The sequence below is a fragment of the Brienomyrus brachyistius genome, chromosome 2, assembly GCF_023856365.1.
Source record: "Brienomyrus brachyistius isolate T26 chromosome 2, BBRACH_0.4, whole genome shotgun sequence".
Classification (NCBI taxonomy): Eukaryota; Metazoa; Chordata; class Actinopteri; order Osteoglossiformes; family Mormyridae; genus Brienomyrus; species Brienomyrus brachyistius.
In genome coordinates this window covers 19067529-19090331 of record NC_064534.1, presented here as the reverse complement: position 1 = coordinate 19090331, position 22803 = coordinate 19067529, and the positions used below count along the sequence as shown (strand labels likewise).

General features: G+C 42.1%; 2 protein-coding genes across 4 annotated transcripts in view; one reads left to right on the top strand and one right to left on the bottom strand.

Moving 5' to 3' along the window:
• LOC125725716 (guanine nucleotide exchange factor VAV2-like) overlaps positions 1-18198 on the top strand; it is a 103849-nt gene extending 85651 nt beyond the window's left edge. The window contains exons 8-29 of one of the 2 annotated variants that reach the window (XM_049002557.1): positions 184-284; positions 8246-8345; positions 9061-9156; positions 9768-9836; positions 10189-10275; positions 10866-10951; positions 11977-12109; positions 12303-12317; positions 12444-12553; positions 12635-12736; positions 13301-13389; positions 13514-13527; positions 13707-13728; positions 14290-14417; positions 14551-14622; positions 14802-14863; positions 15001-15117; positions 15579-15666; positions 15768-15891; positions 16481-16567; positions 16806-16960; positions 17158-18198. In XM_049002557.1, the coding sequence (XP_048858514.1) occupies positions 184-284; positions 8246-8345; positions 9061-9156; positions 9768-9836; positions 10189-10275; positions 10866-10951; positions 11977-12109; positions 12303-12317; positions 12444-12553; positions 12635-12736; positions 13301-13389; positions 13514-13527; positions 13707-13728; positions 14290-14417; positions 14551-14622; positions 14802-14863; positions 15001-15117; positions 15579-15666; positions 15768-15891; positions 16481-16567; positions 16806-16960; positions 17158-17205 (1905 nt within the window). In that variant the 3' untranslated portion in view covers positions 17206-18198. The remainder of the gene's footprint in view (positions 1-183; positions 285-8245; positions 8346-9060; positions 9157-9767; positions 9837-10188; positions 10276-10865; positions 10952-11976; positions 12110-12302; positions 12318-12443; positions 12554-12634; positions 12737-13300; positions 13390-13513; positions 13528-13706; positions 13729-14289; positions 14418-14550; positions 14623-14801; positions 14864-15000; positions 15118-15578; positions 15667-15767; positions 15892-16480; positions 16568-16805; positions 16961-17157) is intronic. The other variant, XM_049002558.1, reaches the window with a different exon arrangement.
• Positions 18199-19338: 1140 nt separating this feature from the next.
• edf1 (endothelial differentiation-related factor 1) lies at positions 19339-22803 on the bottom strand. Of its 2 annotated transcripts, XR_007387748.1 has the most exons (6): positions 22578-22803; positions 22042-22093; positions 20887-21047; positions 20428-20584; positions 20257-20350; positions 19732-19817 (listed from the first exon to the last, which is right to left on the bottom strand). XR_007387748.1 is itself a non-coding variant. In XM_049002575.1 (5 exons), the coding sequence occupies exons 1-5, from the start codon at positions 22653-22655 to the stop codon at positions 19756-19758; spliced, it is 447 nt and encodes a 148-aa protein (XP_048858532.1). In that variant the 5' UTR covers positions 22656-22799; the 3' UTR covers positions 19339-19755. The 2 variants fall into 2 exon arrangements, 1 of the variants encoding a protein (XP_048858532.1); XM_049002575.1 differs by lacking the exon at positions 20428-20584 and having other exon boundaries at positions 19339-19817; positions 22578-22799.

Here is a 22803-nt window from a genome sequence, read left to right as displayed (position 1 = left end):
AGTGTGTTTTAATGAAGTGGTCAGTGCATGACGCCTTGTCTTTTCACTCCTTTGATGATCTCACCAGGCAGTAATGTGTTACATTGTGCTTTGTCTCCAATGTCTGGAATGTTCAGCTGTCTGTTATCCGTGGAGAGTCCCAGGCTTAGACAGGCTGGTTATTGTCATGTTGTTGATCCACAGGAGGTGATCAAAGTCCATTTCTCTCTGCTGAGAGCCATTGACTTGAATATGATGAGTGGAGGTAACGGCCTGGGCAAGATCTTCCTGGACTTCAAGGAGCGGTCAGTGCTGCACTGCTTCACCTTGAGAACTGCCTAAGAGCACAGTTGTCACTGCACTCTGTCCTTGTACAGAGCATGTCTGTCAGTAGGCTGGAGCACACCCAGCCACAGTAGCGCAGAAACCTCCACTGTCCAGTGTAAGGCTAAGCTACTGCACTGACATCATGCAACTTTTAGTGTTTACAGTGACAGATTTTCTATTCTCTGCTTTGTTCTTTCCATAACCAGCAAATGTGAGCCACTGTGTTAGTTTTCTCTGTAGCAGTTCATGTTGATTTATTTTAAGTATTCTGTCATACTCTCAGTGGCCAGATTGTTAGGTACACCTACTCTCCATTGCGATGATTCATGTGACTGAATATATACAACAGACAGACAGGGTCAAGAGGCAAATTGTGTGACTCGGCATTAGAATGACTAACACTAACCATACAGTAAAAGAGTCTGGAACGACTGAGAAGACTTTTTTAAAGTTTGACACCCTCTCACATCTAAAGACAATGGCTCTGTTGTCCACCTGCGCAAAGTACGACGCAAAGTGGTTTTGCTAGTTTCGTAGCAGCGTATTGCTCATCGTCACGTTTGATTTTGTGCCCACTTTCCGCTCACAGGAGTGGTGTTTTTGAAATGAGGCGTGACTGGGGGGCATTGTTGGTGCGTTGCTATTTTAAGGCATCACAGTGTCATGGTACTTTTGACCAACAAAAGCCACGTCAAAAGTTAAAAGGTTTTTAAATGGCGCGTTTCAGAAGCATGTGTGTGCCCCATGTTCGTTATTGACAGAGATACGTGCTCAAAGTCCACTTACGGTTGGTATTATATTTATATTTTTTTATAGAGTACATCTGGTCCTTGCATGTAACCATACTGTTAATGAAACACCAAAAGAAAAACAATAAATATTAAGTAAAGAAGAAACCTTATCATTAAAAAAACCTTTGGAGTCAATTATCAGAATTAAGCACGTAACTAAAAGGACATTTGAATTGCTGCGAATGCATTTCAGATATTAAGATAAGTCAGGTGAAACATTACAATACCAAAAATACATTAAAATACAAAATACAGACCCAAGATAATAAAAAACATACACATGCATAATTAAGTTTCCGTTCCCTTGTTTCCCTGCTCTCCTTCAGCAGCGAGCTTCCATTTTCCCCGTCTTCTGACATCATTATACCACTTTCGGCACTATGTGGATGATGTGCTCATGCTAGAAAATGAGGACACACCCACTGCTACCTCACCCCACGCCTGCTTCACTCGAAAGGCATGGTGGGACAGTGGTGCTCCTGTACATGACACAGGAGCATGTCCATTTCCTCGGCCATTATAATAGCAATCCGCAGTAGATCATGTGCCGCTGCCTTTTGAAGGTGAGGTGACGTGCTATTCCGATTGATTCATTGAATTTTACACCCAATTATTACATAATGAATATTAATTTAATTCATAATTTAATATTAATATTATTACATAATTAAGAGGACAACCTTTTTCAGCCTTGCGCTGGTGCAAAGTTTGTTTTTTCACCATCAAAATAGCTAAATGGTTTTGGACACGCCCATAACTTTATGCTTTGCGTTAGAGCCCAGTATGTCACAGAGTTCATTGTCAGAGACAAGGATTTCGCAAAAACTAGGGATCTTGCAGAGTCACTCTTTGCAAGACTGCAGCTAGATTCCTCTGGCGATTATTTCCTATCACGCTTTTGGTGGAAATTTACAGGGATAGAAAAACCATTGAACAAGGGAGCTGAAGTAGAAGCAGTTTTTTTCCACAGCTGCTCATGTGTGTTCAATAGTTTATGGTGATAAAACAGTGAAAAAGAGAAGATACCAGAGAATGTGGACCTGACTATGGTGGCATGAACAGGGAGCGAAAGATCTAAGAGAAAAGCAGTTTCTGAGATTCCTCCCTGGAATCTCCTTCATGTCTGTCTATCCTACCTGAGATCCTGTACCTGCTCTGCTGCCATCTGTTGGGTGCTAGGGAGACCTCACCTATTGGTTATTGTCACTATTTGTATGAGCAACGACTAAAGACATATGATAAAATAAACATGGTTGATTTTATAGAAATATCAAGACAAGAAAAAGACTGACTTAAGACCTCTATCCTGATCTTACACCAAACGACCGAGATGCCGGAAGTGCACCATAACTATAGAAAAACTCGTGATTTTAATCGAATATTGAAAATTTGTCTGCGACAGTGAAATTGCTGGAAACATTCTTTGGTAAAATGCCAGCATAAGATGCCTGAGATAATTGATTTTAAAGTGTTGTAATTGTTGGTGTCATTCACAATGGTTCCATTATGTCAGAAACAGCTATCCTCCTGGCATTTCCATGTACTACAGTATAAAGATGGTGAATGATGCAGTAGACCAAAAAAGAATCAAAATCCAGTCAACAGTAATTCTAAGTTAAAACTACCTTGTTAATGAGAGAGGTTAGAGGAGAATGGCGAGACAAGCTAACATGAAGGTCACAAGTGCAGACATAATGGTTCAGCACAACAGTGTGAGCTGAACGTCTTCTCTGAATGCACAACTCATGTTGCTTTGAAGTGTAGTTTGTGGGCATACAAAAATAATAAACACTTGTAGCGGCCCCTTTCCTAAAATCTAAATGTTTTAAGTATTTTTTGTTACTGTCAAAGTATAATTTTAAAATATTTTTTTGGGTGAAAATTGCACCTGGAAAGAAAACAGTACATCTCCTAATGAGTTCACCTGGACCATGACAAAGAGCAGGAGGAAGTAAGTTGCAGGCTTAGCGGAACTTCTGGGTGGTGCTACAGTATGCTAATATGGGGCAGAAAGAGGAAGGAATGCCACCTAACATTCGCATTGTGTCAGCTCTTTGTAGCATGAGAAACATCCTTGATTCTACACCATGGTACTTCCTCTTAGGCTGTCTGCACTAATGCGTAAAAAATATATTCTGGGGGTTTCCAAATAAAAAGATCGTCATCCACACTACCGTTATCACTGGCGTTGGGAAAAAAAACTATTGAGTCCAAACTGCACCAGGTAAAAGGCAAATGCCATAGCTTATGATGCATATTAGCAAACACTGGGCATGTTCACTTACCAACTTTATATTTTATGTATTTTTTATGGCTTGAGCACAGCATGTCATTTGCCTATTTTTTTTTCCAACCAACATCGTCTTAAAATTTTGTATATTTTAAATCATTTATTTTCAGTTTGATTTGTAATAAGGTTCAGTCCATGCTGATACAGAAAGATTAGACAGCGTTGAAAATTTTCTCCACTTCTAAGAGAAAAAGATCCGCGGTAGTGTGGATGAAAGGCTAAATAAGAAGGAAACTTCTGGGTTTCTAAATGAAAACGTATTAGTGTGGACGCAGCCTTAGTTACTGTTTTTCCCCGTGATACCAAACTGTAAATTAAGCCACAAAAAATGTTGCATCCAAGGATGGTGCACTGTACAATACATGTCTGTGGGCAATACAAGGTCCTAGGCTGACCCTGTGCTGTGACCCCCAAGCTACGGAGAGCAAGACGGGGTAGGTGAGGAGAAGTATTTCAGTGTACCTGTACTCGTACTTGTGTAAATGGCAAATAAAGGATTTATCATTTTGCATCATGTTATCTGGAAATGACCTTGGGAATAGATTCTATTGTAAGCTTTGAGAGAGTTTAGCCTGCCCAGCTGTACCGTGCATCTCAGTGGCCTTACAGTGTTTTCACGTTTGATATTTTGAATCCTTTGCTAGATAAGCTGACTTGAGATGACTCCCTATTTACTTATAGCATCATGGCTCCTACAAACTGGCAATCAGACCTAATGGTATTACATGTATTACTTTTATGATTTTTAGTCACTATTTTAGGCTTTATAAGTTCATCCATTTTCCAACTGCAGTACAGAGTCATGGATCTTATACGTAGTGACAAAAAATGTATACAGATGGGTACAATCCATCTTGTAACTGATTGTCCAGAACCAGGTTGTGGGGGGGGGAGAGACAGGACAGGGGGTGATTTAGTTTATTTCCTTGAGATAAGGTTGGGATTGGACCTCTGGAACTCCCAAGGTCACATATTCGTGTTCTTAACTACTTTACAGCAGTGAAAATGTTTATATAGTGTCACTGTGTCACTCGTGGCTGTTTTCGGGTCAGTTACTGTGTAAGTTATATTTTTATGATGCTGCATTCTATTTGCCTCAGAAGTCAGGGCTGGGAATGACATCACACCCAGGTTAACTGCATTCCAGTACAAAAAGTTAGAAAGCCATATTGCAATACCAGGTTCAATACCAGTTCTAGCCAGGTTCATTGCTAACTGTTGTTAGCAATACCAGTTGATATCACATTTTGCTGTATTGTGCACATACAAACACTGTAGCAACAGAGAGCAGTTGGACAATGCTGTGTGTATGACTGAATCAATGAGACACAAATAAGACATAATAAACAGTATCTAACTACAGCTTTCACTTCTGTTCATGAAGGTCACAGCCAGGGGAGTAAGAGGTCGGGGTTCTAGAGTTTCCTCCAACTTTCAGGGGGTGTTCCAGTTGAAATGTCTGACAAAGGACTCAGAAATTGCGACTTCGCAGTTCAAATGGAACACGCCGTGAGTGCGTTTATTGGGAAACACTGTGCCGGTGTCCCCTCCCCACTGCTCATTTGCATGCACAGCCCAGAAATGCCGACTTTCAGCATTTCGTGCCTCTGATGGATATCGTGCATTTTAACTAGCTTCCTTTTTCCGTCCTCCGGCGGAATCCGCATCCTGTCTCGGGCGTAAAGTTTCCTCAGGTGCTCAGATTTACACGTGATGAATTTCCTGCCGGTGTTGATCATCATTGTGCACGAAGCATTCAGACTCCCCTTAGCCCTCATTCGCTTAGAAATCTCCAGGCTCTTAATTGCTCACTGGTGTGCAGTGAGCATAATTAACGGCCCTCTAAGGGACACATTAGACTGGCTCAGTGTGACAGCTGTCCCCTCTCCTGCGTCGTTGTCCCTGTTTGTAATGCACTCTGTGTGTCTGATTCAGATGTCCCTGAATGTGCCTGTTTGAGTGCCACCACATGCCTGTCTCAGCTTCCCTGGCTAGAAGTGCCCCATCCTGCCAAAGACTCCTTGTGCCAGTGCAGACATGCCAGCCTTTCAGGTCATATGACATTTTGTCAGCCAGGAGATGAAGGGCATGCATTCCATTTAGATGACCGTGAGTGTCCACCTTCTCTATTTCAGGGATCAAAGACATACACATAAATATTCATGATTATAACCTTTTATGACACATTTATATGTCTTACAGAGAGTGCAGTTATGGCACCGACCCAACATTATGTCTTTCAGACAGTGGATAACGTGCCATTTTCTATGTGCTTGTTGTGTCCCTTACTATTACACACTAATTGACGTAATAATTTTTTCTGTCTATAATATGAAACAGATCCCAGTAGTACTGATATGACGTCACCACTGGGAGTAGAAACTAGTGCAGTGGTGGAGTAGATCGAGTTTAATTAAACAACCTTCAGTTGTTAGTCCATGTGACCTTTGCAACAATACGATTCGTGAAAGCAGTGGGAAGCTGAATGAATTTATAAATTGCTGACATTTCTGCATCAAAATACAGTTAAACATAACAAAGGCAGTTTTGACCCTATGGCATGAACCTGTCTCGAAATCCTCAAATAACAGTTAAGTGCAGATGGACACGGTTCCGTGAATTATGAAGTCATACATAATTAGTCGCTAGATTTTTATTAACTTTTCAGCTGAATTGGTTGTTAAAGCAAATTAATTGGTCTAAAATGATTATTATTGTAATTTCAATCCATTATAAACCTTTGATATTCACATATTCACAAGAGTGACATATCAGTGCTCATTTTAATATGACATTCAGTTTAAGATCTTCAGCTCCCATTTCACATGTTGAGTTGTCGCTGACATTCATGGATGTGATTTACTGAGATATGGCTGCCCATTTCAGTTTCACGTTTATTACTTCTGTCTGAGAAATGTTTCACATTTTACCTCTGGGTGATGCTATGTCATTTCCTTGCTAAATTGGCCTTCCAGATGCTCCCAGATGTCAAATTATGTTTGCCTCTAGAGCCTAATGTCTGCTGTGCCCTTAAAAAGCCCTAAAGGTTTTTTTTGCCAATTGCTCTACCAGGAGTACTATGCATGAGTCCATAAACATGCCATACTATGGGGTTAGAGAAGACTTCTCTCATGTAGCATCAGTGTAGAGTAAGGACTGCTACACCACTGAGCCTCATCCAGACTAATTGGCCTTCTAGTTAAATCCCTCTTGCTCTGTCCCTCGACTCCACCCATAAATTACGCCCTGAGACGTCTTTGATATGTTAGTTAGTTAGTTAGTCGAGACTCAGGAATGCGTCCTGCATGGCATCACCTTAATTGATTCCGCACCTCTGTTTGCCTGTCGGCATCCTGGCATCCACTGGTTTTTGGCACATGCATTAAATGTGTGTTAATGAGTCACGCTCACTGTGTTTCACTGATTTGGTACAAATATCCTTTTGCAGACTAATAGGCTTAAGAGGCCAGGGGTTAGAGCATTTACAGGGATGGCTTAATTTGCTAAGCAAACACATCAAACAGGAATAGGTGTTTCATTGTGAATAGTGGCCTTTCGCGCCCGGTGATTCCTTTATTGTTTGGTTTGTTTCTTGTGGTTTTTCTGTGAGTCTCCTACCAGATAAATATTCAGCCTCTTATACATACATTCCACATGTGAGCAAAATTGTCTATTACTTAATTCCAAAAGGATAAAATGAGTAGCGGGGCGGCATGGTGGTGCAGTGGTTAGCACTGTTGCCTTACACCTCTGGGAACCAGGTTCAAGTCTCCGTCTGGGTCACATGTGTGTGGAGTTTGCATGTTCTCCCCATGTCATCATGGGGTTTCCTCCGGGTACTCCGGTTTCCCGCCACAGTCCAAAAACATGCTGAGGCTAATTGGAGTTGCTAAATTGGCCATACTGTAGGTGTGCATGTGTGAGTGAATGGTGTGTGAGTGTGCCCTATGATGGGCTGGCCCCCCATCCTGGGTTGTTCCCTGCCTCGTGCCCATTGCTTCCAGGATAGGCTCCAGACCCCCCGCAACCCAGTCGGATAAGCTGTTTGGAAAGTGGATGGATGGATGGATAAAATGAGTAGTAAAATTAGCAAATAGCGGTGATTTTGGGTGTTAGTGGGTATTGAGATCTTGTTTGGTCACTTGAGTCCTATATGAGTTCTGTTTTCTAAACCAGCTACCTGATATGGCCAGAAAGATCTTTAAAACCTAATTGAAATATAATGCAATATAAATGATTTAAGAACCATAAAAAATGTCAAAATTATTTTATGTCAGTGCATTTTTCAGATTTTTTAGAAGCAAATTAAATGAGGTTTTCTTTTTCGGGACTGACATCAGATTTCAAAAAGGTATATTTTGCACTTCACTTACCTTTACATGCCTTTATCCTTGAAACATAATGAAACTGGTCATGTAGTGTCAGAGATAACTGGGGAAGCAGAAGCGGTCGGGTGGAATTCAGAGCGGCATTCCTTCCTCATGGGTGCTTGAGAGAAGCTTGGGGACCCCCTACCCTGCTTATCTAAGTCTGTGGGACCACTTCCCAGATATTTGTTGCTGTGATTCCTGCAGCAGGAGCAGCAGTACCTGCAGGTGCTATTGTATTTAAGGATGGGGGCTTCACCTTATTTGATGATACAGACTTGTAATATCACTGCTTCAAGCACACTTTAGCGAACCGCTAACCTTGAATCGCTCTAGTAGAATCACTGCATGAAGCTTTGGATAAAGGTTACATCACTGCATGAGGCTTTGAGTAAAGGCTGACTATGTAACAGTACTGCGTTATTCAGCCGTGTTGTTCCAAACGGTCTACAGTGTGTCCACACCCTTCATCCCCAACCCTCTCTCTGCAGACTGTTGATTTACGGCCAATACTGCAGCCATGTTGAGTCCGCCCAAAAGACACTGGATGACCTGATCACCACAAGAGAGGATGTCAAGATGAAATTAGAGGTATGGCAGGATCTCCTGGTAGACCACGCCAGCCCAGTTGTTATGGTTCTGGATCAGATATTCTGTGGTCTTTATTTGGACCCCAGTTTGTGAAAATTGCTTAACTTGGACATACAAATGATTTGGTTACAGTAGAAGAAACGTAGGAATCATTTAGCCTCTTGACGTGACAGGAGAATCTGTTCCTAATCACTCTGCCAGCTATCTCCACTGTTATTATTCAGGTAACTTGGATTATGCAATATTTGTATGTGCAGATCGCACTGAAATGATCTTCACTTGCATTACTTTGCCTCTAAAGAAGCACGATTTTTAAAATATCACATCTTTCCTCATTCACATCTTTATCACATCTTTATCTCACTTCAGCACTACAGTAGATGACCCCTAAATTTTCTGGGACTTGCAATAAAGGACCTTTGGAACCATTAGGACGATTATTGCAGATGAAGTTTCATTCCTGTAAACACCCTGCCACTGTTCACACTGCTTTTGGGTTTTATATTTAGCAGTTATTTGAGAGAAAGTATATGAACAAATCAGAGGATGCAGGTTTTTCTCACCCTCCATATAATGTGTCTCCAGCTTCTAAAATGGAAGCATGACTCGGATGAAAAATGACAATGTCTGAGTGATCCATAGTGATGTCAGAGATTAGTCAGTGGGGCAAAGCATGTCTGATGATGCCGATGTGGAATGTCTGCACTTATTTCAGGAATGTACCATGAAAGTCCAGGAAGGAAAATTCAAACTGCAGGACCTGCTAGTGGTGCCCATGCAGAGGGTTTTGAAATATCACCTCCTCCTCAAGGTAAGGTCATGTTTCATAGAGACTCTGAATGGAAGACAGGCTTCTGTGGGAAAAATTCATTAAATATTCATCTCATTTTTCCACATTAACCAAATATGCTGTGGCAAGACTTATTTAATTTGGTGCAGTTCAATAGCACTCATATGTAAAACAATTGGCCTATATGATACAGACCTTTAATAATTATCTCCTTACTGCACAATTTAGTATGACAGATGTCTAATAAGTGTAAGTGTGCCCCCTGCTGACCTGAAGAGGAACAAGCAGGTATCCTGATCAAACCTGATTCAGTTGTGCCCCCCAGAGACTAAGACAGTATATTCAAGTAGACAATGGCTAAATCTCATTACAAGCATCAGATTTTATTGTACCCACGCTGTATGGGTGCTTGTTGATACACCATCGCTCCTGGCCTCAGGTCGGCAAAATGCAGCAGGGGCTGAGCCTGGAAGTATAGCTGCTTGCGGAGTGTTTGGCTCCTGCTGTGAGCCTGGCAGCTCACCGTGTGCCTTGTGTGAGCCAGTTAGAAAGCTGCCTTTTTCAGAGCAATGCTCTTAGCGCAGCAACGCATGTGTGTTGTATGGGGGTGACTGTGACCTGTGACCTTGCAGGAGCTGGTGAGCCACTCGACGGACCAGCCTGAGCAGCAGCAGCTGAAGGAGGCCCTGGAAGCTATGCAGGTGAGGATCAGCGTCCAGCAGATCATGCCAGATAACACCGACATGAAGGTCAAGCAGATCACGCTGGAGAAAGCCGGCATGAAGGTCCAGCAGATCACACTGGATAAAGCCGGCATGAAGGTCCAACAGATTACATTGGATAAAGCTTGCGTGAAGGTCCAACAGATTACATTGGATAAAGCTGGCGTGAAGGTCCAACAGATTACATTGGATAAAGCTTGCGTGAAGGTCCAGCAGATCATGTCGGATAACACCGGACAGCCAATGCAAGCTTCCTGCTTCAGAACTTAGACTGTGCTGTTGTGGGTGTTATAGTGTGATGGTTCATATAACCCTGTACTTCTTCCTGCAGGATCTGGCCATGTATATCAATGAAGTGAAACGGGACAATGAAACCTTGAAAAAAATTAGTGAGTTTCAGAACTCAATTGAAAACCTGGTAAGTATAGAATAAACTAATGTTTTACCCAAATTTTCAAAAACTTAACACCCCTAGTCAGCTCTCTTGTGATGTCAAGAATTATTATTATTTTTTTATTATATATATATATATATATATATATATATATATATATATATATAATATTATAAAGACGCTCTGTATATTATAAAGATGCTCTTGGATGAAATATTCTCCTCTCTGTCATTAGTCCCTTGGGAAATGTCAGGATGTTTCCCTGATTCCTTACTAATCTTCCCGGTTCTTGTTCATTTTGTTTTTAATAATGAATAATTCACACCACAAGAAGGCATGTTTTTGAATTGGCATAAAATGAAAATGAGAAGTACCATGAATTTATTTTAATGCCGACAATTTGCATGAATTTCCCTGGTGTGTGTTATGTTTATTTTTTCTCATGTTAAAATTGAGTTATTTTATTGTCATTTCTGTTGAATATTCCCTCTGTTTTTCATGTTGTTAATGGTGACACCCGTTTAAAAGCATCTCTTCATCATGGACTCCTGAATGTTTTATGAGTTAATGTGTATAGTGTCAAATCATAACAGGAACTTCTCTACTCCCAATAGCAAGTGAAGCTCGAGGAATATGGGAGGCCGAAGATAGATGGAGAATTGAAAGTGTGCTCCATAGTAAACCGTACCAAGCAGGACAGGTAAGCAAGCGATCCACCCCAGCTAGCTGCAGGCTTGGCGAGTGTAGTGGCCTTGCACTGTGCCGGGCCTTGTGAGAGCTTGTAAGTGCGGCGAGTCAGTTTCAGGACATGGTTGCCTACTTGGCCAGATAACGACAGTGCAGAGAGTCTCAAAGAAGAATATTTGGTTTTGTCATCTGAGTGTCTGTAAGTTGTACGTGTTACGCTGAGGAGATAAGGCTAGTCAAGGACTGATAATGTCAGGAGGAAAATGACAAAGGGACAAAGGGAAAGTCACGGCCTCAGCGAACAATCACACAGTGTCAGGAGAAACAAGAGAAGCTTCTGGAACTGTGTGTGAACCAAAAATGGCACCACAGCTATACATAGTATCAAGTGATTCTTTGAGCATGTTGCTGTATTCATTGCAGGAAACATAACGTTGTTATGCTATGTCTGATGTAAATATCTTGTGAAATGTGGAAGAAAAGTGCCACTTAAATCTGGCAGAAGGTACCGGAACATCCTAGCCAGTTCTTCTTTTTCCCTGAGGCTACTTAGCTCTGTGTTGCCACCACCACCCCCCACCCCCCCGGACCGCTGTCACTGGTCACTTTATTATTTATTTATTGGCACTTTTCCTGCACTGTTGTGTTTATTCTGCTCTGCTTTGTCGCTACATTATTTATTATAATTGATTACAGACTCATGCTATAATCCTAAGTCCAGCCCCACTCATTTTCTACTGTCCTGTGTTTTCATGATTTGTAAAATCATTGCATCCTTCCTTTTATTGTCACTTGCTGTATGTGTTGCACCATGCTCCTTGGGGAGCATTATCTCTTGCCACTGTATATCTGTATATGGGCAATAAAGCCCAATTGACTTGACCTAACTTAAATGCTGCTGGAGTTCGTCACAGTGGGAAACACAATGACCAGAGCAAATAGCAGCACGTTCTTTACTCTCACCAGCACCAGCGGGACTGAATTTATATTCCAGCAGACTGGAGTGTCATCGACTTTTTTCCCTCTTTGTGTCTTTAGGTACATATTTCTGTTTGACAAAGTGGTGATTGTCTGCAAGCAAAGAGGATTCAACTATGAGCTAAAGGAAACCATAGAGCTGCAGTCTTACAAAATGTCCGACGACCCCATGAACAACAGGGATGTAAAGAAGGTGAAATGTTTTTCACAGTCTCCTCATACTCAATGATTCGCTTTGGGTTAAACCATTGTTTAATATAAAATTGAGTTATGTACATCGAGAATTTAGTTGTTATATTACATAAGTACGTTTTACTAATGCAGAAATATATACAAATATGTCTGTGTAACTGCATTTCCAATACTTTTCTTTACATGGTCACCAGTCAAGTGGAAAAAGGGTAAGCTCATGCAAGACTTCTTATTTTCAGTACAGTGTACTGCTTTTTAAAATCGCGATTTCAGTTCCCTAATTTTGACACTTATGAGTTTAACCCTTTCTGTCCCTCTCCACGTCATCCCCTCAGTGGTCCTATGGCTTCTACCTGATCCACCTACAGGGAAAGCAAGGCTTCCAGTTCTTCTGCAAAACAGAGGACACTAAGAGGAAGTGGATGGAGCAGTTTGAGATGGCAATGTGAGCTTTAGGCAAGCACAGTCATAAATTGTTCTTTTAGACCACTGAGGCTAAATCAACATGAATGTGCCCATGCTATAGGTCGAACATAAAGCCGGAGCGAGCCTCAGCCAATCACCACAACTTTCAGATGCACACCTTCGAGAAGAACACCAACTGCAGGGCCTGTAAGATGCTGCTGAGGTGAGGAAACAGGCAGTTTACCGGTTGGTAACGGCCACATTGTATTCCCTGTAATGACACAGACTCGGCACTCCAACAGGACAGAAACTGTAACACATTTACATCGACTTTCACTCTGCCCCAACAGTGTTAACGATCACAAATTTTCTGGGACACTAAGCCGGATGCAACCCCCCTGTGCCCATTACAAGCAATAAATCAAGCACAAATAACGCAGCTGGTCCAAAATGATCTGCTACAGCAATAATAAGACAATAGTTAAATTATGCATTATGTCTGAGAATCTAACCATACTTCATAATTAAGAAAATGGGCAATGATATAAATAGCGGCAATAATGATATACATGTGATTATCATGCAAAGTTTCTGTCATATATTTCTCCGAAGACAGGATCACACAACAGCAGCACTTCCCAGGAGGCGGGGTTGGTCTATGTGTTTTTGGGGAAACCACCTTGAATTTATAGCTACCATGCATGTTATGGATCCAGTTTTAATTGCACATTTAAGTTAAACTGGCCTGGGTAGCAGTTAATCGTATCTCCTGTTGGCCTCTTCCCAGAGGGATTTTCTACCAGGGGTACTATTGTGCCAAGTGTGGCATAGGAGCTCACAAGGAGTGTCTGGAGGTCGTCTCCATCTGTAAGATAAGTAAGTGAGACTGGGGGCAGCAGCCGTCGGCAGAGGGTCCGATGAGCTTGTTTAGGAACCTTTATGTTTCTTAATTAGTCGTGGTTACAGCAGCTGTCAACAACTCTCTCCTCTATGCTTTCAGGTCCTCATGATTCGGTGAGTTTGCCTCTCTGTTCATGTAGGGTCAAATAAACCAGCTTCTCGCAAACAGAATATTACCATATCTCCTAATAGCAATTCACACTAAATATACATAGGGTTTTTATTGTTTTACTGTAGTATTTTTAAATGTGTAGCTAAAATGCTTTTCTTTTTGTAAAATCGTTTCTCCTCAGGAGCCTGGACCACTGGCATCTGGTAAGTAACAATGTGAGACACCTTTTGTGACACATCGACTGCTTTCCATATGCAAAAATTGAGTGAGATGTAATTTCAACTCACAGATACACTCCGTCAGACTCTTACCTATGCAGTTGCAGTAGATTGATTTGCATGGCTGTTCCATCTCATAACGTGCAGCCAGGCAACTGTGATGCATGGAGAAGCTCTCTGCTGCCACAGAGTGGCCAAAAAACCAAATGACAAGTCATTGGTGGTGCTTTTGGGTCTTGAGCTGACTCGTGAAAGCGTAGGAAGTACATACCCTTGTGGCCAAAATTGTCGAAATACTTCCAACTTTTAGAGATTGCAGAACGTTATTCAACTGTTGCTTCAATTACTTATTTAATCATCCAATGTATGATATTTCTAAAATTCTTTGTTTACATTATCACCAATATTCTTGCAGTATTTGTAATGCATATGTGAGCCAGATTCTGTACTGCAACTCAATGGTTTCCTTTAGCTAGTTGAGTCCTCTTTGCTTGCATGGTGACAAAACTGTTCATCTCCATCTTAAAGTGGATTTATTTCTTCAAGGTCCCAAGATGATGGCAGTTCGGAATTACCATGGGACCCCTGCTCCACCCGGCAAGCCTGCACTGGGCTTTCAGACAGGGGACATTATTGAGCTGCTGAAGGGTGACCCAGACACCTCATGGTGGGAGGTTTGTATTCCACACTGCTGCTTCTTGAATCTTTAGACCCTGCAGGCATGCACCTGCTGTAAATAAATGTGTTCCTGCCCTGAGGTTCTCTACTGAAAGACAGTCAACCATATCTGTTACATGTTCCTTAAAGGGGAAGCTAGTCCAGGGCCAGAAGACTGGTTTCTTTCCCAGTTCATGTGTAAAACCCTGTTTAGATCCAAAGGTAAGCTCTTCCAGAGAACAGAACACACGTTACACATCTGCAGGCAGGAAGGCAGGCACTTCAGATTTCCACACTCCGTAGTTGAAATTCAGTGTAACAGAACAGCCAGTTTAGACTATTTTATGCATTGTTGTTTTGTGTTTACTGCATATAATGCAGGGTTTGTGATTCCCCTGCAGCCTTTTCAGTCCATTCCCAGCAGACAGTCATCAAGGGACCCTGATTATTGCGTATACCCCTGGTAAGAGTAGTGTTTCTCTGATAAACTTATTGTATTTATAGATCTTTTTAATCAGTTTAATGAAATTGTTTATTTTTGTCCCCTAACTAGTGGTCACCTATACAGTTGGAAAGTTTCACTCACTGCGTCTCTCTCAGGTTTGCAGGGAACATGGAGAGACAGCAGGCTGACAATCTGCTCAAGTCCCACACCAGTGGGACCTACCTGATCCGGGAGAGGACGGCTGAGGCAGAGAGATTTGCAATTAGCATCAAGTGAGAGCAGGAAGATGCATGGACTAGTTCCTTCTCAGACCAATGTACTACTGAATGAACACATCATTCCCACGGACACCTGGAATCCAAAGAGACTAATATTTTGAGAGAACAGCAGATACACAGACACACATGTACCCTTGAGAGGTAAAGTGGGCTGTCCCACAAAAACAAAGTTCTGATAAAATGTTGAATTTTTCCAAAGTTGAATTTTTTTCAAAAAATCAGTGTGCCTATACCCTACAATTGATATATATCATAGGTAGCACAGAGGTATGATTTAGATAACAACAGATAGACCCTCAATAATTAATATTGGACACTAAACTTATTTTTGACTGACATGTGGGATAGGCCACTTTACCTCTCAAGGGTTATATATATACACACACACACACACACACACACACACACACACACTTAAATGAAGACTTTACTCAGAAACTTTCTCTTTCAAACAGGTTTAATGAGGAGGTCAAACATATAAAAGTTGTGGAGAAGGACAACTGGATCCACATTACAGAAGCAAAGAAGTTCGAAAGCCTCCTGGTAAGGACACCTTGACAGATCTATCACTTTTCCAAGAGGTAGGAACTCATGTGGGTTTTTTGTACACTTCCCATGTGTAATGGTTCGGTCACCATCCACAGGAACTAGTGGAATACTACCAGATGCATTCTTTGAAAGAGAGCTTTAAGCAACTGGACACAACGCTGCGATACCCGTACAAGTCGCGTGAGCGCTCCACCCCCCGCACCAGCACCCGCTCCCCAGGTGACTCCAACTCACTATGATCCCTTCACAGATAATGGAGGCCAAACTTGCTGGAATTCAGTGACATTGATGACTCATCGTTGCCACCACTGAATCAGAATTATGGGCCTGTTGGGATAAGATGCAGAAACACATTGCCCAACAGTCCGCTCTAAGGCTGGGAGTTGGCTGTCTGGGCCAGAGCAATCTGGCCAGCTTAAGAATGCTTGCAGTCACGGATGAAGGGCCTTCGCAGCATATTGGAATCTGGCTCTCAGGATATACACAGGTGTTGCTAAATGACACTCTATTTTTGCCAGCCGCTACAAGTTGAAGTCAATATGATTATTCATCTGATTATGAAAATGAAAGCTGTGACCACGGGTCTGGTGGTTAGACCTTAGTCTAATTTATAGTTCCCACAGGATACAACTGTATGCAAATAAATTTTGAATCAGGTTTTGCAATGGGGAGTTAAGGTTTCCTATGGTTCTGAAGATGGGGAACGGGCCCCTCTTTTGCTGTTGACGTGTTTGGGTAAAGGCACCTCTTTTAATGAAATTTCTTTCCCACTACTCTTTTCCATTCTTTTATCTCTATGCTTCAATAGCCTCCTGTGCTTCCTACAACTTCTCTTTCCTTAGTCCTCAAGGCCTTCACTTCTCCTCCTCACAGACATCTGCCCCCTTCTGGTCAGGTACTCTTCTCTTTCCCCCTGTCTGATGCCTTTTTACTGTCAATCTTCAGTCTATCTTCCTATTCCATTATGTGAGTCACTTCCTTGATTAATACCGGGATGAAGAACATTTGTCATAGTTAAAAAGCAATAAAAGTAAGAAATGTGTAGGACTCTTGATGGACGTTAACCATGCAAGTAGCCTCTGGGCATTGGCTTTGCGGTAACAGATAGTCCTCTGTGATGGATGTGTCTGCAGTTTTCACGCCCAGGGTAGTTGGCACAGCAGTTGCCAGGTACAACTTTGCAGCCCGCGACATGAGAGAGTTGTCCCTTAGGGAGGGTGACATCGTCAAGATCTACAGCAAAATCGGTGGTGACCAGGGTTGGTGGAAAGGCGAGGCCAATGGCAGGGTAAGCAAGTAGCATCACTCATGAGGATCTGGGTGGTCTGACTAGCTCATGCATGCTTGTATTGTGGAATGAATACACATATAAACCTTACGTGAAAAACTGGACTGTAATATAGGGCTGCAACAATATAATGTTTAATCACTGAGGAATTTGGAATGACTATGCTCATAGACAGCACTGTACCCTATTATTCTTAGGTTGGCTGGTTCCCCTCCACTTATGTGGATGAAGAAGGAGTACAGTGATTGGACAAAGCAATCATGGCATCTGCTTATGAGGGCATCTGCTTATGTGGGGACACCTTTTTGCTTTTGTATAAAGAAGACTTTTAAGAGGATTCCGGCAACATCCGCGCGATGCTTCTTTGGCAAGAAAATCTGATCCATTTTGTCGTCTAAATTTCAATGCTGAAAGACATTTTCCTTTTAATAGGAAAACCTACAACAGAAAATTATATGTTACTGTACAAAATCCTGGAGGAAACACAGATGTCTGAAAAGACAGCTTGTGAATAATTTTTGACAATTAAAAAAGGATTACTATTGATGTTTAATAAGACAATGATGCCTTGATGGCCGGGAGAGGGAAGGCAGCAGTGTGAGTGTGCAGCTCTCTCTTCACCTTGCACAAGTTGCCCTTCTCTCACACACAGTGCCTTGGAAGGGTGACTGGCATTCCAAAACCACCTCGCGTCCGTCACCTCCCACTACCGTTACATGGCGGGATCACATCCCAGGATCTACCATTTAGGGAATTCAAAGAGCCATGGATGAAGGTGGCCACTCTCTTCAGTCTTTGTACACTAGGACAGCTGTAAACCTCAGCCTGACCTGGAAATGTCTGTCAAATGGGAAATAAACTGCACAGAACAGCAAGCTGACAACAAAATACATCTTAAGTACTGTTAATACTTTACCTGAGACAAAATTAACAATTCTCTCTGAAAGAGATTATATATATATATGAAAGAATAACTTATTTCAGCCTGTGCACTGTTATGAATAAAAATGTTGGTATTTTTGTACATTTAATTTTAATGATCGAGGCCAAATGTTTCTATCTGATAATGTTAAGTAAATGTTTTTTAATTCCCTTGTGTGAACATTTCAGTGTTCTGGTTTTGCCTAAGTGCAAGTCAGCATCTGGTGCCGAATTTGTTATTGATGTTGAGACCTTCAATGGCGATTTAGTACCACATGGAACCAAATCCTTAATATTAAATGTGCTCTAGAAACAAGTGTATTCCTGTACGGGAATGTGTGTCCTGATATATCCATTTTTAATAACTGATACTGCACATAAGGCACAAACACAATGATCAGTCCATCTGATGATGTTCAATGTGCATTGTGATCTAATCCTTGTATTTTTGTAACATGACATGATTCTCCACTGGGAGCAACATATGACATCCATCTTCAAACCTTTATCTCAACATGTACTCACATTTAGACCAAATCACGATACAGAATAACCCTTCAATTCTATTAAAAATGCCATCAAGTACTTCCAAATAAGTAACATTACAAAATACAACCTGTAAGTTGTCCCTTTTGGAGGTAATGTCTGGCTCGGTGGGCTAAACCTCTGTGCCTGTGGTCACCGGTTTGAGCCCTGACCTTGGTAGAATAGTCTGCATGTGTGTGGTCCCTTGAGCAAGGCCCTTAAACCCCAGTTCCATGGGTGCCGCCATGAGTGGCTGCTCTTCACTGCTAAGCTTGCTCTGACCTACATATACGTCTATCATGGAGAACAAGATGGGCAGGCAAAAAGAGAATTTCCCTACAGGGATCAAATAAAGTATCATTTATTCCATTTAGGGGACAGCATGTGGCTCAGTGGGCTAAGTCTCTGTACGTGTGATTGGAGGGCTGCTGATTCAGCCCTGGCCTCAGAACATTTGTGGGCCCTTGAGCAAGACTCTTAACCCCTACCTCCCTGAGTGCCATTACGGGTGGCTGCCCTCCACTGCCAAGGTGGGGTCGGTGAAGAGAGAATTTTCCCGGGATCAACGAAGTTTCATCATTCAAAACTTCCGAATAATCATGCTATGCATATTCAAATACACATTTGCCACTTTAAAGGAAGACAATCAGTTGTCATTTTAGGAAGTGACTTCTCAACTCACTTCAAGGCAAACCAGAACAGAATGCCAGTGAAGTTACAGAACGGCCAAAAGTACAGTCTTATCACCATTAGTCACTGCTTGTGTTCTTGGGTGGATGGTTTCACACTCCAGGCCAAAAATTGTCATTGTCAAGGATGAATTTAGGAAAACTAAGTGCTGTCCAAGTGTACATGGAAGTGACATGTCCATGAAATGCCAAATATTGAATCCATAAGAAAAAATGCAACTAGCAAAGTGAAAAGACACAAAATTAAACTGCCAAATGCTTCAATCTTTATTTTAAGTACAAAGGTACAACTTAAAAATGCATCAAGTCAGCTGAAATCATGACTCCATTAAGTAGAAAGGAGGAGAAAGCACAGCATGCCTGAAATGTCTTGGGGGGAAAGACAATGAAAATCTCACCCAAGTCCCACAATCATGTTAATTTAAGTCGTTAAAGTTTCAACCAAGATTTAAAGCATTAGCACTTGGGAATTTCGTTATTCGATGCATTTATTTGATGTATTTAGATAAAGCTTCTCATTCCACAGCATGGCAATGAGATGGTGCACCATGGTCCAGCTGCAAGAACCAGGTGGGATCAGCCCAGATTGGGGGAATGAGGGGATGGAAGGTAGGTGATGTTGGTCGGGGTGGGGGGTGGGCTGACTTCGAGGCTTTGTATTCATTGCTTTTTGGGCCCAGGCTCAAGGGGCTTCCCAATGTCCTTGCCTCGCAACTTCAAGCCTGAGAGCAACATGGAGTACAACGCATTACACTCACTGACAGTTCAGCAGGAGCACATGATCAGCTGGCCTCTTAACATACAGGCAACACCCATCACAAGGTGAGGAAAGCGGCTCTATTAAACGTATTCCCACTCCCTGACGAGTATTAGCATATCTGTTACAGTGTAGTGCTGTATTACTGTTTGACCCAATCTTTGCAATGTCAAAACTGAAAATTCAAGATGTAGGTGGCAAATAAAATGAGGAACCGAAATGGAACCGAAATAATTCAGTTGTGTCCCAAAAAACTCCAGTTTTACCCACTTTATAGACATCTTATTTACCTAAAGGGGCAGCAGCAAGACACCAAGATCTTAGACCAATACACAGCTAATCCAGACCCTTAAATAGGAAGGAAATTAAAACCAGGCGCAAAAATAGACAAAACACCTACTTACCGATGGCCCTCTCAATCTTCCCCATCACCTGGTTATTTGGAATGGCCCGCCCACATTCATAGTCGGCGATCACCTGGGGCTTCTCGTTGATTTTCTATAAAAGCACATTTAATGCATTCAATGAAAAACAGGGAAGAAAAACAGTCACACTCTACATTATTTTGCACTTACCATTTGTATTCAAAAGTGTTGTGGATCTACTTGTTTGAAATCTGTTGCAGCCGTTTGGAAATGTCTCCTTGTACACCTCCAAAGACTGCGTTCCACCACAACACCAGATCTGAGTAATTAACTTCCTAGCAAGCACTTCGTTTTTGAAGCAGTTGGACTAGTGAAGAAAAAGATGGCGGGTTTTGCAGCAAGGACTTGAGATCTACTGCTCTGAACCACTTGGGGCGGGGAGAACATCGCACAACTCCAATACGACGATATTAGAACATTCATTATCATATACTGTTATTCTGAGGGTTTTGATTACCAATAAACGCATTCCAAAATGTCAGTTATCCCTTTAACTATTTAAGATTTCTTTAAACCAGCAAATCTAAGCACAAACGGGCCTAGTTTCATCTGTCAATCAGTGATGAATGGAGTGCCTTTAGAGACACCAGCACCCCAGGCAGCCCTTACAGTGGCCAGGTCTTTCTGCGTCAGACCCTTGTCCTGCCGACCCTGCTGAATGACTTTCCCCACTTCCAGGGTGACCCTCTCATGGTGCAGCTCCTCCGTCTCACGGTCCAGCTTGGCTGTATTCTTTGTCACCAGGTGCTGCTTGTTCTGCCCCGCTGCCCCTAATGGTGAAGCACAGATCAGTTATTACAAACCCGAACATATAAAGGTTTTATATTTACCAACCGGCCAAACTGACAAAGAGCAGTTATACCTCATGTTCAAACAACACATTTGGGAGCAAGCTAGAGAAGCGACAAGAACACTAACAGCAATTACACAGAAGATGGATTTGAGGGAAATGTGTGCAGTCAGCTGGCTTCGGGTGCTGTCATGCAGGGTACCAGCTGCAGGAGAATGAATTACTCCATGGAACCATGGTCCCAATTCACACATACCAGCTGGCTCTACCAAGCAACAAACAATTGTTTATTACTGAACTAGTGCAGCAGACAACTAAATACAAATAAAACGGAAAATGGCAGTGTGGTAGAAAACTGAAAACATTAAGTATTCCAGTGGATGTTTTCCGGCATTCAAAATCTGGGTTTTTGTCAGAAGCAAATAGGTTTCTACATAAAGAAACAACTGTTGACTTCCTGTAGCATAAACAGATCCTGTTAATTATTGACAACCACAGCTACCTTGTGTAACTCTTGGGGGCATTTAGAAATGTGTCAGATAAGAGCATGTGCATGATAAACTATTTTTAACAAGTAATTAATTCATAGATACGGCGTGCTAATAACTATTCAGAGGGTTAATAACAGCTGGAGCCTCTGATTGCGCACGTAATGGAGCTGCTGGCCTTATTCTGCATGGCGCAGATATTTTCGCCTATATGAAGTAGCTCGTCCATCTATGGCGGTCATCAGGCCGGACCGAGCCTGTCAGGTACACGGTCAGCCATCTCTCTCACCATCGGGCAAAAGGCTGCCAAACGCTATTCAAAATCACCTTTTATTTCATGCAGTACTTTGCACCCTAAGGCAAGTATATTTTACTGAAAAACATGCTCGTCCACCTCACAGATTAACAGCACACACAGGCATGTAACTGGAGAAACAAAACAGGTCAAACACAGACCATAAATGTTTTGTTTACAGAAAGTCTTACATTTTTTGGAGGTTTCCAGCGCTTCCCCGCGTCTCTGGGCGGCTGTGACGGCCTAGAAAGCACGGGAAAATGGTTTCTATTCTCGCCCACAGGAAGAAAAAGCGGTCTTGTCACACCAAAGACGGTAAAATAGTCGGGACAGGGCGATACTTCGTCGCCTGTGGCCTCACAGGGAACCACGTACAGTACCAAGCCGATAACTAACACACCGATTATTTACACCTTTATTTGCCCATTGGGTAAGAAAGGGATAAAGCAGATACCTGAATCCGATATGGTGCTTATTCGTACTGGTCACTTAACATTCATAAATACGCAACAAAATGGTAGCTAATCTCGGCCATATGCCACACAAAAAACTAAAGAGTCTGGTAAAATAAAAAAGAGAAGTCTTGCTTCATGTCGCCAACACAAATCCACCGTGCAGATCACCCATCCATGTGGCAGATAATAACTTTGAAAGATATAGTACTGTGCGAAATAACGAGCCAATTGCCTATCTAACTGACCATCATATTTTCCTTTGGAAACGCTACCTGTTTAGACTTTGCCTGCGCTGCGGTAGGACCCTTCTTTCTCAAAACAGTCACGGTATCCCAGTCGCTTTCCGCCATCGTTTATTTATCCTTTAGTGTACTTCAAACACAAATATAAAGAAGCAGCCTATTAACTGTACGCGTCGACCTTTCTTCTCCGCCTGTGAAATCCCCGAACGTCTGCAACAAACACGCACCCTCCCCTTCAAATCTTTATTTAAAACGG

Bases quoted from the DNA above. Each gene is read 5' to 3' on its own strand.
- edf1 (XM_049002575.1), bottom strand. From the start codon at position 22,655: ATGGCGGAAAGCGACTGGGATACCGTGACTGTTTTGAGAAAGAAGGGT. The intron at 22,094-22,577 runs GTAGCGTTTCCA...CGTGCTTTCTAG, and splicing joins CGCAGGCAAAGTCTAAACAG to GCCGTCACAGCCGCCCAGAG. The intron at 21,048-22,041 runs GTAAGACTTTCT...CTTCACCATTAG, and splicing joins GCTGGAAACCTCCAAAAAAT to GGGCAGCGGGGCAGAACAAG.